This window comes from Canis lupus, chromosome 23, assembly GCF_003254725.2.
Source record: "Canis lupus dingo isolate Sandy chromosome 23, ASM325472v2, whole genome shotgun sequence".
NCBI lineage: Eukaryota > Metazoa > Chordata > Mammalia > Carnivora > Canidae > Canis > Canis lupus.
The window spans coordinates 34,949,419-34,966,403 of NC_064265.1; the positions used below are offsets into that span (position 1 = coordinate 34,949,419).

A 16,985-nucleotide genomic window follows, 5' to 3' on the forward strand; every position below is an offset into this window, starting at 1 on the left:
AATAAAGATGGATGCCCTTTTTATAGGTTTTATTGACAGCATATTAAATTTGTAAGCTAAGGATGAAAGAAAGAATTATTCTCAAACAGTTCTAAAAAGAGGGGGAATATTGTTTCTTTTAAAATCCATATGCAAACACTAGGTGGCAGAATTGCAATTTGGACTAAAAAGTCATTTATTATTTGAACTGAATTTCTATAGTTCCATTTTAATTTTCAGTTTCTATAAACAAACAAAACAGCAAAGATGAACCAAATATATGAAGTTTTAAAAAAAAGTATGTGTCTTGTTGGCTCAGAGGCATCAAAACCATTTGGTTTAAGATTTGAATCCTGGATAAAACTAAACATGAATCAAATACCATTATCCCATTTTCTTTTCTAATCTGTACAAGAATATACTAAAATAATGAAGATGGCCCAAGCTATTTTTTGGATCTACACTCTGAATTATCAAGACATTAAAGGAAAGTGATTCACTTCTTCAAACTTAAAGTAAAACTATACCATTTAGGCCAAAATACATTTAAAAACAAAACAAAAAATAGGGACACCTGGTGGTTCAGTAGGTTGAACATTAGACTCTTGGTTTCAGCTCAGGACATGACCTTAGGGTCATGACATGGAGCCCTGTGTGGGGCTCCCTGCTCCCTGGGGGCGGGGGGTGGGGGTCTACTTGAGGTTCCCCTTCTCTCCCTCTGCCCCTCCCCCCTCCCCTCACCTGCACTTTTGTGTGTTCTCTAAAACAAATAAAATCTTAGAAAACAAAACTCTCTAGAATTATGACAAGATTCTGTATAGACTTATATTCTATTATTATGTAATTCTGTACTTCACGTTTTTAACTGCAATTTCATACAAGTATTAAAATCGTCATACTAACTTTCTAAAGTAATGAGACTTAAAATAATATATGTATATGTACAAAAGAATGGGGACTAGGATTATTATACCATAGGCATAATTGTTCAGAAAATCTGAAAGTATCAACAAAAATATTATTGGAACCAATGCATAATTAGGGCAAGATTGTAGGACACAAGTTTAATAAACAAAAGTAAATTACTTTCCCATATATCAGCAATAAACACGTGGAATTTGAAATTAAAAATCTAATACCACTTACATTAGAACCCAAAAATATGAAAACTTAGGTATAAAACTAACAAAATATGTACAAAATCTACATAAGGAAAACTACAGACCTCTGGTGAAAGAAATCAAATAAATAGAGAGATTTCCCATGTTCATGAATAGGAAGATTCATTATTACAAAAATGTCAGCTCTTCCAATGTAATCAATAGATTCAACGCAAACCCAACCAAAATTTTGAAGATGCTCACAAACTGATTCTAAACATAGACAGAGAAGACACAGAATAGCCAACATAATACTAAAGAAGAAAAAGATGAAGGACTCATACTACCCAACTTAGTAAATGTGAAATACAAAACTAGAAAACGCCTAGAAGATAACATAGGAGAATCTAGATGACTGTTTGGCAATGACTTTACATGTAAACCAAATGCATGATCCATCAATAAAAGAACAAATAAGCTGACTTCACTAAACTTAATATTAACTGTTCTGTGGAAGACATGGTCAAGAGGATGAAAAAACAAGACTGGGAGAGAGTATCTGCAAGTAGACTTATCTGATAAAGGATTGTTATCCAAAATACACAGAAAGAACTTTAAAAATTCAACTATTAGAAAATAAGCCATCAAACTAAAATATGAGTCAGAGACCTAAATAGACACCTCACCATATAAGACACAAACATAGCAAATAAGCATATAAAAAAATGCTTAAAATTATGTCATCAGGGAAATGCAAATTACAACAAAAATAAGTTCTAATATCTATTAGAACTGGCCAGAATCCAGAACACTGACAACATTGAATGTTATTATGGATGTGGAGAAACACTTATTCACTGCTGGTGGAATGTAAAATACTACAAAACCACTTAGGAAGACAGTTTGGCAGTTTCTTACAAACTAAACATACTTTTACCATATAATCCAGTAATCATGCTCCTTAGCATTTACCAAAAGGAGTTGAAAACTTATACCCACACAAAAACCTGCACACAGATGTTTATAGCAGCTTTATTCAAAACTGTCAAAACTTGGAAGCAACCAAGATGTCCTTCAGTGGGTGAATGGACAAACTGTAATACATACAGACAATGGAATATTATTTAGCACTAAAAGAAAATGAGCATTCATGCCACAAAAGACATGGAGGAACTTTAAACTCCTATTACTAAGGGAAAGAAGCCAGTCTGAAAAGACTACATGCTGTATGATTCCAATTTATGTAACATCTGGAAAAGGCCAAACTATGAAGAGAATAATAAGATCAGTGGTTAGGCGTCTGCCTTCAGCCCAGGGCATGATCCTAGGGTCTTGGGATCAAGTTCTACATCGGGCTCCCTGCATGGAGGCTGCTTCTCCATCTGTCTGTGTCTGTGCCTCTCTCTCTCTCTCTTTCATGAATAAATAAATGAATAAAATCTTAAAAAAAAAAAAAAAGGATCAGTGGTTGTCAGGGGTGGGGTGGGGGAAAGAATAGGCAGAGCACAGACGATTGGCAGGACAGTAAAAATATTCTGTATGATAATGATAAATACATTCCATTATACATTTGTCCAAACCCACAAATTGCACAACACCAAGAATGAAACCCAAGGTAAACTATGCACTTTAGGTGATTATAATGTATCAATGTGGTTTGTTCTAAGTAACAAAGATACTGCTCTGGTGAGTGATGTTGATAATGAGAAAGAGATATGCACATGAAGGGACAGAAATATATGGGAAATCTCTATCTTCCTCCCAATTTTGTTGTAATTCTAAAACTGCTCTTTAAAAAATAAAGTATCACTTTAAACACACACACACACACCGTGTACAATGATGTAGTTTTATATTTACATCCTCAACCTAAAAAGGATATACCTTATTTTACAGGCTTGACAGTTTCTCTGAAAAGTTACCATCATAAGTCATTGGAGTCTGAAAATCAAACTCCTACGCTTATACATCTTAAAATGAAACCTGTTACTGCAAACAACAGAATCTAAATTGTTCATGTCAGAGAAACAGAATGCTGTTAAATACTGCAAAAAGCTAGCAAACCTACTGTAATTCCCTGAATCAAAATAAGACTCTATAGACCTACAATAAGTAAATATCCTGAAGACCTAGCAGTAAACTAAAAGGGGAGAGCAGGGACTTAGCTATATAATTGTACTATGATTGTTTACTGAGCTATGAAAAGCATAGCACTGAATAAAGCCAAGGTAAAAATAAACTACCAGAAATGTGGTATAAAGCCCCAAGAACACAGAATCCTACATTCTTTTGCAAAACCCAAAACAATCAGTAATGTTAACTTATATTGTATAGGGTAAATGGTGAACTCATAAACCTGTTCAAAAGCTTGAACTAAAATAATGGTAGAAAGCAATGAAAACTAACAGTCATATTCTCTGTCTTTATGTTTAGATTTTTCAAATTCATGTACATATTACTATATAATAGTGATTATTGGCTGAAATAAAACAAAGCAAATATACTTTGCTATAAAGCCCATCAAACACTGACTGTGGTTCTTTCCCCTTCGAAATGGGGGTTGTGAGGGATGGGTAGAGGGAGGGGTAAAAAAGGCTGGAAAACTCATGGGTCATATTCAGAAGGGCTAGAAGCTCAGACAGCATGTTCCCAGTATGTCTGCTGAGGACAGAATTAACTATGTGTTGGCCAGACTTGGGATCTGATCAACACGTAACAGGATAAGGGAGGCCATGCAGTCGGGGCTGATGAAAAAACTGAGAAGATAGTTACATGATTGGGAGATTGATCACAATCAGGGGTTTGAGCAAATAAATAAATATATTGAGATTAACAGAAATCCAGATTTGTCAATGTCAGAAAACAGAATTACAAACATAAAAAGGTAAAGGCTAAAAAAAATCCTGTGGTGGTGGATCTAATAAATTAAATATATTGATAAGAACTTCTGGTTTTTAATATTTAATAGATAAAGCAATATATATCTCTGTGCTTATATATGCCAGACTATATGCAAACATATATATACATGTTACCTAGCTGTTTTGTGAAAAGGTCTAGATGCAATTGCATACCAATAGCAATAAGCTTATACGGTGCCCAAATCTTAGATTCTAAATACTTTTCACACATGGAGTCAGGACTCTCTAGAGAAAAGACAGATCCCAAAGCTAGGTTGGGGAAAATAACAGATGGACCTGGAATACTTTATTATACCAGAAAGAAGGAAATGCTCAAAGAATGATAAAAACATGTCAAAAAGACACAAAAAGGCATGAATGGGCTGCCAAATCTGGATCATTTTGAATATCAAAATGAATGACGGTAACAAATTATAAGTCATTAATAAAGCAGAAATTATGAATACATACTACTCTAAGTAAAAAAAAAAAAGACTAAATAAATGAACTAGAAGAAAAACCTTTACCCTATAATATAAACCAACTAATAAATCGAAGAGAAAAATTAATTTGAAAATCAGCACTTGGGAAATCACTGTAATGATACTGATTCAGGCAAGATGTGTTAATAAACGTTTATTAAAAATAAGTGGGTCAAAGTTTAACATGAAACGGGATGGTCAGTCTCAAAATATGCCCACAAAATACTTTATACCTAAAAAAAACTAAAAAAAAAAACAAACAAAACAAAAACCTAACAGACACTATCCTAATCAAGTAATAAAAATTAACATCAATAGTAATAGAACAAATTAACATTATTTGCCTGCTGATAAAATACAGTAAGAGAAACACTCCACCACTTCAATTCAATGTATTACACCATTCAAAATGCATAGCTGGAATCTGATCATGACAAAACATTAGATAAATACACTGAGTAACCTTCTAAAAAAGGAACTGACCAGTATTCTTAAAATGTCAGAGTCAGTGAAGGTAAAGAAGACTGAGGAAAAGAAAACCAAAGATAAATGGCAATAAAATGCAACAATTAACCAGGGTTAAATCCTGGACCTATATCAAACTTTTTTTTTTTTTAAAGATTTTAAGTATTCATGAAAGAGAGAGAGAGAGAGAGAGAGGAACAGACATAGGCAGAGGGAGAAGCAGGCTGCATGCAGGGAGCCTGACGTGGGACTTGATCCTGGGTCTCCAGGATCACACCTTGGGCTGAAGGCGGTGCTAAACCGCTGAGCCACCTGGGCTGCCCACAAATGTTATTTAGAAAACTGGACAGAATTGAATGGAATGTGTGCATGAGAAAAAAGAACTGTACCAACATTATTTTCCTGATTTTTATGAACAGATTCTGGCTAAGTATGAGAATGTTCTTGTTTTTAGGAATTATACACTGAAGAATTAAAGGAGTAAACGGGAACAATGATGCCACTTAATATCATATATTCAGAAAAAAATGCATATACACAGACTGATAAAACAAATGTGCCAAAATGTTAACAGTTGGGGAAGCTAAAGAAAGACTATACAAGAATTCTTTGTATACTTCCTGCAAGTTTTCAGTTAAGTCAAAAAAAAATTTTAATGTTTGATATTTCCTTCCCTAAAATTGAGGGCTATGAAAACTCCAAATCATTCTCCTAAAAAAATTTCCTAGCCACATTTCCAGACCTGTGAACTAATGGCTTGAGTCATCATCTGCATTCTCCAAAGCGAACCACTGAAATTTTGAGTTTCTGCAGTAAGAAAATAACATAAAATTATAACATGTTTTAAATGAGAGCAGGGTTTCTCAACCTCAGTACTACTATTATTTGGTTGTAGGAGGATGGTCCTGTGCATTATAGAAATTTAGTAGCACTCCTGAAGTCGACCCACAACATGCCAGAAACACTCTCATGAGTTGCGACAACAGCCAAGAAAACCTCTAGACAATGCCAAATGGCCCATAGAGGGCAAACCAGCCTCAGGTTGAGAACCACTAAATAAAAAGATCAAAAACTGCCAATTCTATAATCATAATTCACAAGGATCACAGTTTTTCCATTCTACAGACCCAAGATCCTTGGCAAACATCTGTTTTAAAAAATACCAACACCTATTAGGATGACTCCTGTAAAAAAAACACAAAAATGATGGCAAGGATGTGAAAAACTGGAATGCTTTTGCAGATGGTAGGAATGTAAAATGGTACAGCTATGGTGGAAAACAGTATAGCAGTTCCTTAAGAAAATTAAAAAGAGAATTAATAGTATGACTCAGCAATTCTACTTCTGGTATATATCCTAAAGAATTGAAGCAGAGTCTTAAAAAGATATGGTGTATATCCACGTTCACAGAGGCATTAATCAGAAGAGCTAAATCCTTGGAAGCAACTCAAGGACTCACTGATGGATAACTGTAAAGAAAAACTGTGGTATATACATACAATGAAATACTATTTGACCTTTAAAAATGGAAGTTAACACACGCAATAACATGGGACAAAAAACTGAGGGCATTATCCAAAGATGAGCCAGTCACAAAAAGGTAAAATACCATATGATTCCATTTATGTGAGGTAGCTAGAATGGTCAGATTCACAGAGACAGAAAGTAGAACAGTGGATGCCAAGGGCTGAGGGGATGGGAAAATGGGGAGCTGTTTAATGGGCACAGAGTTTCAGCTTAGCAAGATGAAAAAGTTCTGGAGATCAGTTGCACTTAACAATGCAAGGATACTGTAAATATATTCACAATACTTCACACTTCTGAAGTCTAAACTTAAAATGATTAAAATTTTATGTAGTGTATTTTAACACTATTTAAAACACTTTTAATTCCAAGAGCAGATTTAAGTCCCTTAGCTTATAGTAAAGGATTATAAGATAAATTCCTTAATAGGACTCCTGATAGTAAATACTGATGGTATTGGGATCCCTGGGTGGCGCAGCGGTTTAGCGCCTGCCTTTGGCCCAGGGCGCGATCCTGGAGACCCAGAATCGAATCCCACATCGAGTTCCTGGTGCATGGAGCCTGCTTCTCCCTCTGCCTATGTCTCTGCCTCTCTCTGTCTCTCTCATAATAAATAAATGAATAAATGAATAAATGAATAAGTGAATAAATGAATAAATCTTTTAAATATGTAGATAGAGAGAGGTTGATCTCTTAAAAGAGCCAAGATGCACAGAATGCATTAAATCAAAAAGGGAGAAACTACATACATAAAGATCCATTTATTTTTTTAAAGGATGTATTTACACATAAAGGTAGTATGTAAATGCATACACTGCATTAGGATTAATATCTATAAATTAAATTGCTTACAGCTATCTCTGAGGACAAAAAGTAGGTGGTGGTTTTAAGAATAACTTTCACTTTCAGTTTCACAATTAATTAATTATACTATGCCCCCAATTTTTTTTAAAAAAGGCATATTAAACTTGGGCCAGAACATCCTTAATAAGAAGGGAACCTTCTGATTTAAGTAAGGTACTAGCAAACCGTAGGAGAAATAGTAAAACTTAAGTTACCAGTTACCGTTCTGATGTTTGAGGGTCAACATTAAGACTAATAAAGAGTAATAAAAAGAGGCATTAAAATGAAGATATCCTCATATAACTATTATCTCTGAAAACTAAACTGTAATTATCTGTTTTAATATAGGCTTGTTTTGTCATACTTGTTTTGTTTGCTATATTTTACAAATTGACGGATTATGGCAACCTTGCATCAAGCAAGTCTACCAGCACTATTCTTCCAACAGCATTTGCTCACTAAGTGTCTCTCTGTCTCTTTCTCATAATTCTCTCAGTATTTCAAACTTTCTCATTATTACTATATTTGTCATAGTGATATGTAGTCAGTGATCTTTGCTGTTACTGCTGTTAATTCCTTGTAGATGCTATTAACCATATCACAGAAGATGGCAAATGTAATCAATAAATGTTATATTCATCCTGACTGCTCTACCAACCAGCTATTTCCATCTCTCCCTCTCCTAGGGCTTCTTTGTTCTGTAAGGCACAATAATATTGATAGTAAGCCAATTAATAATCCTACAATGGCTTCTAAGTGTTAGAGTAAATGGAAGAGTTGCATGTCTTACACTTTAAATCAAAAGCTGGAAATGATACAACCTAAGAAGGCATGTCAAGAGCCAAGACAAGGCAAAAGCTAGGCCTCTTGCACCAAAAACTTAGCCAAGTGGTAAATGCAGAGGAAAAGTTCTTTAAAAAAAAAAAAAGAAAAAAAAAAGATTTTATTTATTTATTCATGAGAGACACAAAGAGAAAGAGGCAAAGACACAGGCAGAGGGAGAAGAAGCAGGCTCCCAGATGTTGGATCCTGGGATCAGGACCTGAGCTGAAGGCAGACGTTCAACTATTGAGCCATCCAGGCATCCCAAGAGGCAAAGTTCTTAAAGGAAATTAAAAGTGTTACTCCAGTGAAAACGTTAATGACAGGAAAGCAAAGCAGACTTATTGCTGATATAGAGAAAGTGTTTGTGGTCTGGATAAAAGATCAGTCATACTACTACTCCCTTAAGCCAAAGCTGAATGCAAACAAGGCCCTAACTCTTAAATTCTATGAAGCCTTAGAGAAGTGAGGATGCTGCAGAAGAACAGTTTGAAGCTACAGAGATTGGTTTAAGAGGTTTAAGGAAAAGACCTAACTCTGTAACATAAAAGTGCTAAGAGAAGCAAGTGTTGATGTAGAAGCTGCAGGAGGTTGCCCAGTAGATCTAACAAAGATCATTAATGAAGGCGGCTATACTTAACAACAGCTTTTCAATGTAGATGAAACAGCTTTATATTAGAAGAGAATGTCATCTAAGTGTTTCACAGCTAGAGAGCAGAAGTCAATGTCTGGCTTCAAAGCTTTGAAGGACAGACTAATTCTCTTTTTAGGGGCTAACACAGCTGGTGACTTTAAGTTGAAGCCAGTGCTCAATAACCATTCCAAAATCCTAGGGCCCTTAAATAAGTGTACTAAATCTATTATGCCTATGCTCTATAAATGGAACAACAAGGCCTGATGACAGCACATCTGGGGTTTATTGAATATTTTATGTTCACTGTTAAGACCTACTGGTTAGAAAAAAAGACTTTTCAAAACATTAGTGCTGACAATGCACCTGATCACTCAAGAGCTCTGATGGAGATGTACAATGAGAATGATGAGATTTTCATGCCTGATAACAAAACATCCATTCTGCAGTCCATGGATGAAATTAATAATTTTGACTTTCAAATCTTATTATTTACGAAATATATCTGATAAGGTCAAAGGTGCCATTGAGAATGATTCTTCTGATGGATCTGGGCAAAGTAAATTGAAAACCTTCTGGAAAAGATTCACCATTCTAGATGCCATTAAGAACATTCATGATTCATGGAAGAAGTCAAACTATCAACATTAACAAGTAGTTTGGAAGGAGAGGATTCCAACCCTCACAGATGACTCTGAGTGGTCCAAGACTTCAGTGGAGGAAATAACTGCAGGTATGGTGAAAATAGCAAAATAACTAGAATTAGAAGTGAAGCCTGAAGATATGACTGAATTGTTGAAATCTCATGATAAACCTTGAACAGATGAGGATTTGCTTCTTATGGATGAACAAAGAAAGTGGTTTCTTGGGATGGAACGTACCAGTAATGAAGATGCTGTGAAGACTGTTAAAAATGACAACAAAGGATTTAGAATATTACATAAAGTTAGTTGATAAAGCAGCAGCAGGGTTTGAGAGGACTGACTCTAATTTTTCTTTTTTTCTTTTTTTTTTAGATTTTATTTATTTGTTCATGAGAGACAGAGAGAGAGGCAGGGACAGAGAGAAGCAGAAGCAGGCTTCCATGCAGGGAGCCTGAGGTGGAACTCGATCCTGGGTCTCCAGGATCACACCCTGGCCTGAAGGTGGCGCTAAACCGCTGAGCCACCCGGGCTGCCAGTGACTCTAATTTTGAAAGTTGAAAGAAGTTCTACTGTGGGTAAAATGCTACCAAACAGATTGCTGCTGCACAAAAATCATTCAGAAAAGGATGAAGAGTCAACTAATACAGCACACTTTATTGTACTATTTTAAGAACTGCCATTGCCACCCCAACAACCTTCAGCAACCCAACCCTGATCCGTCAGAAGCCATCAACATCAAGGCAAGAACTTCCCCCAGCAAAAAGATTACAACTGCTGAAAGATCAGATAATGGTTAGCATTTTTCTTTTAAACAAAATAGTGTTTTTACTTTAAGGTACTTGTTTTTTAGGCATAACGCTATTGCACATTTGACAGACAACAGTATAGTGTAAATCTTTTATACGCACTGGAAAACCAAAAAATTCACAACTAACTTTATCATGATACTCTCTTTATTGCAGTGGTCTGGAGCAGAACTTACACTATCTCCAAGGTGTGCCTATAATTAACAAACTGTTAAGTGGATACTCGTAATAAACTTCTTTTGTTTCTCTAAAGAGAAGTGCTCAAAGTATTTATAGTAGTAGATGACCTGCACTGCAGGACTATGGATATTTTTGAGAATTCCAAGGGCAAAGCAGAAGACACCCTGGGCCAGACATTTCTCCAACTATCCATCATAAAATACTGCTTTGATTCTATGTAAATGACAAAAACATACATTATCTCCATTTTGCCTCCTAGCCTCTATATAATTGCCATTTTATGTAGAATGGCTTTATACTGAAGACACATTAAAAACTGTAAACAGGTAACATGAAAAAGGAGTATCAGATTCGACTCAGCAAAGTCTTAAACTATTTAAGAGTCAAAAAATTAAGCTAAAAAGTATAGGTGGTAGAAATCTACATATATTGTAAACTAAACAAAGTAATCTATTTTGTAGTCTTTGGGTAGAAACAATGGGCATAGCATATATGACAGAGACTGCTGTTTGTCCCTCAGTATTCTTTGTGCTCTTCCTTTATTAACTAGAATCTCTTTTTCTTAGCCAAGTACCTGCCTGGCAAACTAAAGACTACCTTTCGCAAGCCTCACTTGTGGTTAAGTATGGGCATGTGAGTAAGTCCTGGCAAATAAGATGTGAGCAGCAATGATATCCTCAAAAAAGAATAGGTGTGGCCTCTACTCCTGCTTTTCCTTTTACCTAGTCCTGCTGGCTGGACCATAATAATATGAGAAGCTGAAGCACTAAATTAAACCATGAGACAGAAACTATATGTTAACATAACAGACCACCAAAATGGAAAAAACCTTGTTCCCCAGAGCTGTAGATCTTGGCCTGACTATATCTCCTGTTATGTGTGAAAAATTACAGCCTCTTCATTCAACTGAATAACATTCACAAAGATAGTACAGTTGATCTATGAAGTGTCATAGCATCTCTTAAAGACTGCTGATGGGGGCACCTGGGTGGCTCCATAAGTAGTACATGCAACTCTTGATCTTACATTTTGTGAGTTTAAGGGCCAAGTTGGACGTGAAGCCTACTTTAAAATATAAATTAATCAAATTAAAAAAAAAAAGACTAGCTGCTGAACCTGTGTTTATATCAGAAAAGGGTTTACCACTGAACATAGACCACCTATAAACACCTGCCATTCAACAAAACATTTGTATGTACATATTCACATAAACTCTCAGACTATTCTTGCATAAGAGTATGGTTATCTCTAAGTCATTAGCATAAATGAGATGCAAGTAAGTAGTAAGGACCACATTATAATAAGAAAGGATCATTTTAAAACCTTGATACTTACTGATACATTAGCACTGTCACTGCTTGCAATCTCAGCTGCCTTCTCGATTATCTGTTAAAAAAAAAAACTTTTTAAATTAAATTTTGGTGCTTTTATTTGTAAAATTTTAATTGTAAATGATTACAATTGTACTTAGACTACAAGAAATAACATGAGGTCTGGCATGCTTTATAATGTAAACATGAACTCTAAATGCAAAATGGTCTCCAGTGGGGATTCCCAATCTTCAAAGTCTTGACAATTGAGAGTCAATGGTATTATAAGGGACCGTGACTCCTAGGGTGTATAGGGTGCATCAGCATTGTCCGTAGATTAAAAAAATGCAAAGACTTGAATATGTATGTGAAAGAATGTTTTTGGTATGTGAAAGAATTTTAAATACAGGTAAATATTTTCTGATTAAGAAAATGCAAAGGCATGTAAGAGTTACTAAATGATTAGGTTTTTGTCTTTTGTAATTGTTTTTTTACTGAATTAACAAAAGTAGAGTATCAAAGACAGCCTAAAAATATCTCTTGAATTCATTAATTTCAAGAAGGGCTCTGATTCTTGAAAATATGGGAAAATCAGTGTTAAAGAATCTGAAGATTTATATCCATTTACTGGCTTCTATAATCCTAAATGAATAATTTGACCATATCCTCATATGTAAAGTGTAGTGATAACTTTTATCCTATTTCATACGGTTGTTATGACAAAATGAGATTATAGTTATTAAAATTAATCAATAACCATAAAATTGACTTGAAAAGCAAAATGTATACAAGTGCTCACAACAAAAATAATTATATTAAATAAAAAGAATATGGGAACTTTCACCTTTTTTATATGTATTATTTGATTTTTTAAAATAATCACATGTAAATTATACAATTTCAAAAACCCCAATAAGTACAAATATATTTATACATATTTAAAGACAAAACCCTCTAACTCAAGTTTATGTTCAAAGACAGACTCTAAGAAATTACAAAGGCAAAAGGAAAGTTTAGTGACTTAGGCAATGCTGAAATAAGACATTTTAAAGAAGCTGGATTTCCCTTGAAATATTAGACGAAAACTCTTGTATTTGCATAGGATATTCTATTTATAAAACTGCTTCAAAAAGCACCCCATTTGATCCAAAAGAAACTATAACTGATTGTTGAATACATACTATAAATGAACGCAAAAACAGTCATAGCTTGGAGTATAAAGTGTATCATAAGCAGCTATGCCTTCTGGTTAAATTGCTATTCTAAGGAATAAAGCCATAGCATGAATGCAATGGATGAGTCAAAATGTACCTTATATTCTACTCAATGTACAATAAGGTATATGGTTCTTGGCATATTTGGGATTTGTACTACTAACCATAAATTTAATTTGGCTATATATTACTGATCAGAAAGTCATTTCAGAAGAATTTGAAGTGAAAAGTTATTTTTTATGTGGATAAAACTCAATTAAAATAAGAGTAAAGAAGAAACATTAGGGAACATAAATTTAATTTATACACTATTTTAAAAATCTATACTATACAGGTCTGAAAGTGCTGAATTTTAAAATACAATTAAGCTTAAAAGTGGATTAATTTGAATATTAATTAGTATAATATCAATTTTTAAAGGAAGATTATTCTCACATAGATTAAAGAAATAAAATAGACTTGTTATTGAGAATTTGTTCCAAGATTTTCTCATAAAAATCGGCATCAATCATATCTGAAACAAAGATGCCAAGCCTGAAGATAGAACATATGACAGCCTAGCTCCCAGAATGTAAATGAGCATAGCCCCATTTTCAACCCTCCCCCATAACCTTCTGATACTCAAGATAAGAAGTTTGTAAGGAAATGTGTTTAAAAATGTAAGTCCTTGCTATAGATTCTACATAAATAACAGTACCTTAAGAAATCTTATTAATAGTAACATTCAACATAAATCATCTGTTCTTTGAATATCACAGCAGTGACTACGTCATTAATCCCTGAACATGCTGGGCAAGCTTGAATGTACATTTGACATGCTCAGACTTACATATGAATGCATTTATAGCCATTTTAAATTGAAAAGAACCTCAGAGGGACACCTGGGTGGCTCAGCAATTTAGTGCCCGCCTTCAGCCCAGGGTGTGATCCTGGAGTACCAGGATCAATTCCCACATTTGGCTCCTTGTATGGAGCCTGCTTATCCCTCTGCCTATCTCTTTGCCTCTCTCTGTGTCTCTCATGAATAAATAAAATATTTAAAAAAAAAAAAGAACCTCAGAGAACAAGTATGATTTCCTCATTTTATAAATGAGAAACCTGATCTCCAGAGATATGATATGATATGATGTCTCACCTGGTCAGTGATAAAGCCAAGACTAAAAAGAGTTAGTTGGCTCCATGCTGAATCAAGTTGCCAATGTATGTGACATTTGAAAGAGAAACAAACATGTAAAGATTAAACTATAAACATGCAGAGCCAAGAATGATTCGATGATTTTCATGCATAGTGGCCCTTTAAATAATTGGCTTACCTTATCAAAGGGAGGATAATAATAAGGTTGTTTTTTATTCTCTGGGAATTTGATATGCAAAGCTGTTGCATTTTCAGTATATGGATTTGTTTGAACAGTTCCCATTGGATTCAACATTTCTTCAAGTTCATCTAAAATGTGCAAATAATTTTATTAAAAAATATTTTTGAAACTAAACTAAAATAAAACCTTAATAGAAAAAATTTTAAAAGTATGTCACCTAAGGGGCACCAGGGTGGCTCAGTATGTTAAGGCTTTGGATCAGGTCAAGATCCCAGGGTCCTGGAATAGAGCCCTATATAGGGCTTCTTGCTCAGCAGGGAGTTTGCTTCTCACTCTGCCCCTCCTTGCTGCTTGTGTGTGCCTATGTGTGTGTATGTGTAGTGCGGGTACACGCTTGCTTGCTCTCTCTCTCTCTCATACTACTCCCTGTCTCCCTCAAATAAATAAATTAAAAAAAAAAAAAGAAAAAAAAGGATGTCACCTAAGGGATTTGGCAGACAATTGTTATCAGTAAGCCTCTTATTTACTGTTAATACTTGACACAAGAGTTGAATGTGAGTTTACATACACCTCTAAAATAAGAAAGTTTGCAAAAATTAATACCTACCCCAACTCCTTCTTCAAATTTGATAATTATTCTCAATCATGAAATTAAAAAAAACTTAATTGGAATTGCTCTCCATCAAAATCAGGTGACCCACAGAATTTTTATTACTTCACAACATATATGAATTTATTACTTTCGATGGTCATCACAGCACCCAAACAGATATCTTGAGAGTCATCAGTGATATTTTTTGGACAAATCTAATGTTGTTTATCTTCTTCAATTATCCCATAACTGTTGATATAGTTAAAGAGCTCTCTGGTCGTTTCTGGAACACTCCATTCAAGTGGTACTCCTTTAACTAAATAAACTGCTTATTTCTTTAAGGCATTCCTTCCTCTGCTCCCCCACCTAAACATGGTCTATTCACAGAATTGTGCATGAGAATTTTAGATTTCAACGTTCTCATAAAACTTTTTCACTTCACAGATAAATTAACTGTTAAAGAGACTGTAAACCCAAGAGAACAGAATTTGCAGTGCAGCCTAAAGACTCTCCTCGCCAAACTATTATCTCTTTCCATATACTGATTTTTAGTACATTTGTTCTCTCCTAAGGAAATAAAAGATAAAAATCCATTGTGTCCAGGCCTAATGTCCAGATATTATGCATACTCAAATTACTTACCAATGCTAAAAAAAAAAAAAAAAAAGTCTTTTTTAAAAAATGATTTTATTTATTGATTTGAGAAACAGGGAGGAGAAGCAGACTCCCTGCTGAGCAGAGAGCCCTACACTGGAGGGGCTCTATCTCCCAGGACCTGGAGATCATGACCTGAGCTGAAGGCAGATACCTAACCATCTGAGCCACCCAGGCCATCTGGTAGAAAATCTTTACAAAAGTATTTGCAAATTTCAGTTCCATAATCCATTCTTTGCTCCAGTTCTTTAATACTCCCTAATTTCACAGATTCTATTGTCACCTAGAAGGAAGAAATTCTCATTTATACACCCTAAAGCAGATATCTCGGCAAAATTAAATTCTATACTATGATATCTGGTAGCATTATACTCCTTTATCCTATCATATGCCATCTATCTAAAGTAAAATTTAACATTTTAGAATTCTTATCAGCCCCAAACACAGAGAGGTAACCTTGCTTAAAAGTGATTACAAAATGTATTCTAATATATTATAAATAGAGAGTACAAATTGGTAAAACCTCAACTGGAGGGAAATTTGTGATTATCAAAATTACAAGTGTATTTCTTTTTTTTATTTTAAAATTCCAAGCTTTTAATTTTTTTAAGTTTTTAATTCCAGTTAGTTAACATAGTGTTATATCAGTTTGAGGTGTACAATAACAAATGTATTTATTCCTTTTTTTTTTTTTTTACAAATGTATTTATTCTTTAACTCAATAAACCCACCTCTAGGAATTTATGTTAGACATATACCTGCATATAAGTAAGGTTATTATTCATTGTAACACTGCTTAAATTATTAAAAGATAAGACCACATTAAGAACAGCAGCAGCACTCAATATAGATACATAAGGTTAAAAGGGCAAAATGCATTTTTGCTATTGTGTTTAAAAATAGGAAGAAAAATAGAAATCTACATTTGTATTTCCTAGTGTATACATGAAGAAATCTGGAAAGATACAAAAGCAACCAGTAATATAATTACATACCACTTAATGAGGACTCTACAATAGATTATTTGTAGTTCCTTTGTTTCAGCTTCACTCCTACTGGGATAAAGTGCCAATTCTACAGCTGATACATACAGAGCAAATGTGTTCTTTTATTATTTTTGACATTACATCTTGTTAGAGATGAAGTCAGGCTCATGGTATGCCAAGTTAATACTGCCCCAAATTGTCAATTTTGCTAAAAATACCAGTCAAGTTGCTTGGTGATTCTGGAGAACATGTGTGAGTCTAAATTAAGATTTTCAAAAAAGTGTAACTGCTGAAATGCATGCAGCTATAAAGCTCATAATTTCTTTAAGAATGTATATATAAATGTACACTACTCTCCTATATTGGGAAAAACATGATTGGTAAAAACTACTGCAGGTATATGGAAGAAAGGTAGAAAATGAAGTATACATACATAAAATATTAGAACATGAGTTTTAAATATGTTTGTGAAGAATTATCCAAAACCAATTTCTCAGATGTCAACTACTAATAAATGAATATTTTTCAAGTGTTTGT

The 16,985-nt window shown here is 34.2% G+C and overlaps 2 protein-coding genes across 4 annotated transcripts in view; one reads left to right on the top strand and one right to left on the bottom strand.

Annotated features, from left to right (window-relative positions):
- The window catches only part of FAIM (Fas apoptotic inhibitory molecule), a 118,611-nt gene that overhangs the window by 84,269 nt on the left and 17,357 nt on the right, over window positions 1–16,985 (top strand). The gene's annotated exons all lie outside the window — the stretch shown is intronic.
- The window catches only part of PIK3CB (phosphatidylinositol-4,5-bisphosphate 3-kinase catalytic subunit beta), a 203,053-nt gene that overhangs the window by 55,757 nt on the left and 130,311 nt on the right, over window positions 1–16,985 (bottom strand). For all 3 annotated transcript variants that reach the window (XM_035704803.2, XM_025449126.3, XM_035704804.2), the window contains 2 exons: window positions 14,214–14,344; window positions 11,712–11,762 (listed from right to left, as the gene is read on the bottom strand). In XM_035704803.2, the coding sequence (XP_035560696.1) occupies window positions 11,712–11,762; window positions 14,214–14,344 (182 nt within the window). The remainder of the gene's footprint in view (window positions 1–11,711; window positions 11,763–14,213; window positions 14,345–16,985) is intronic.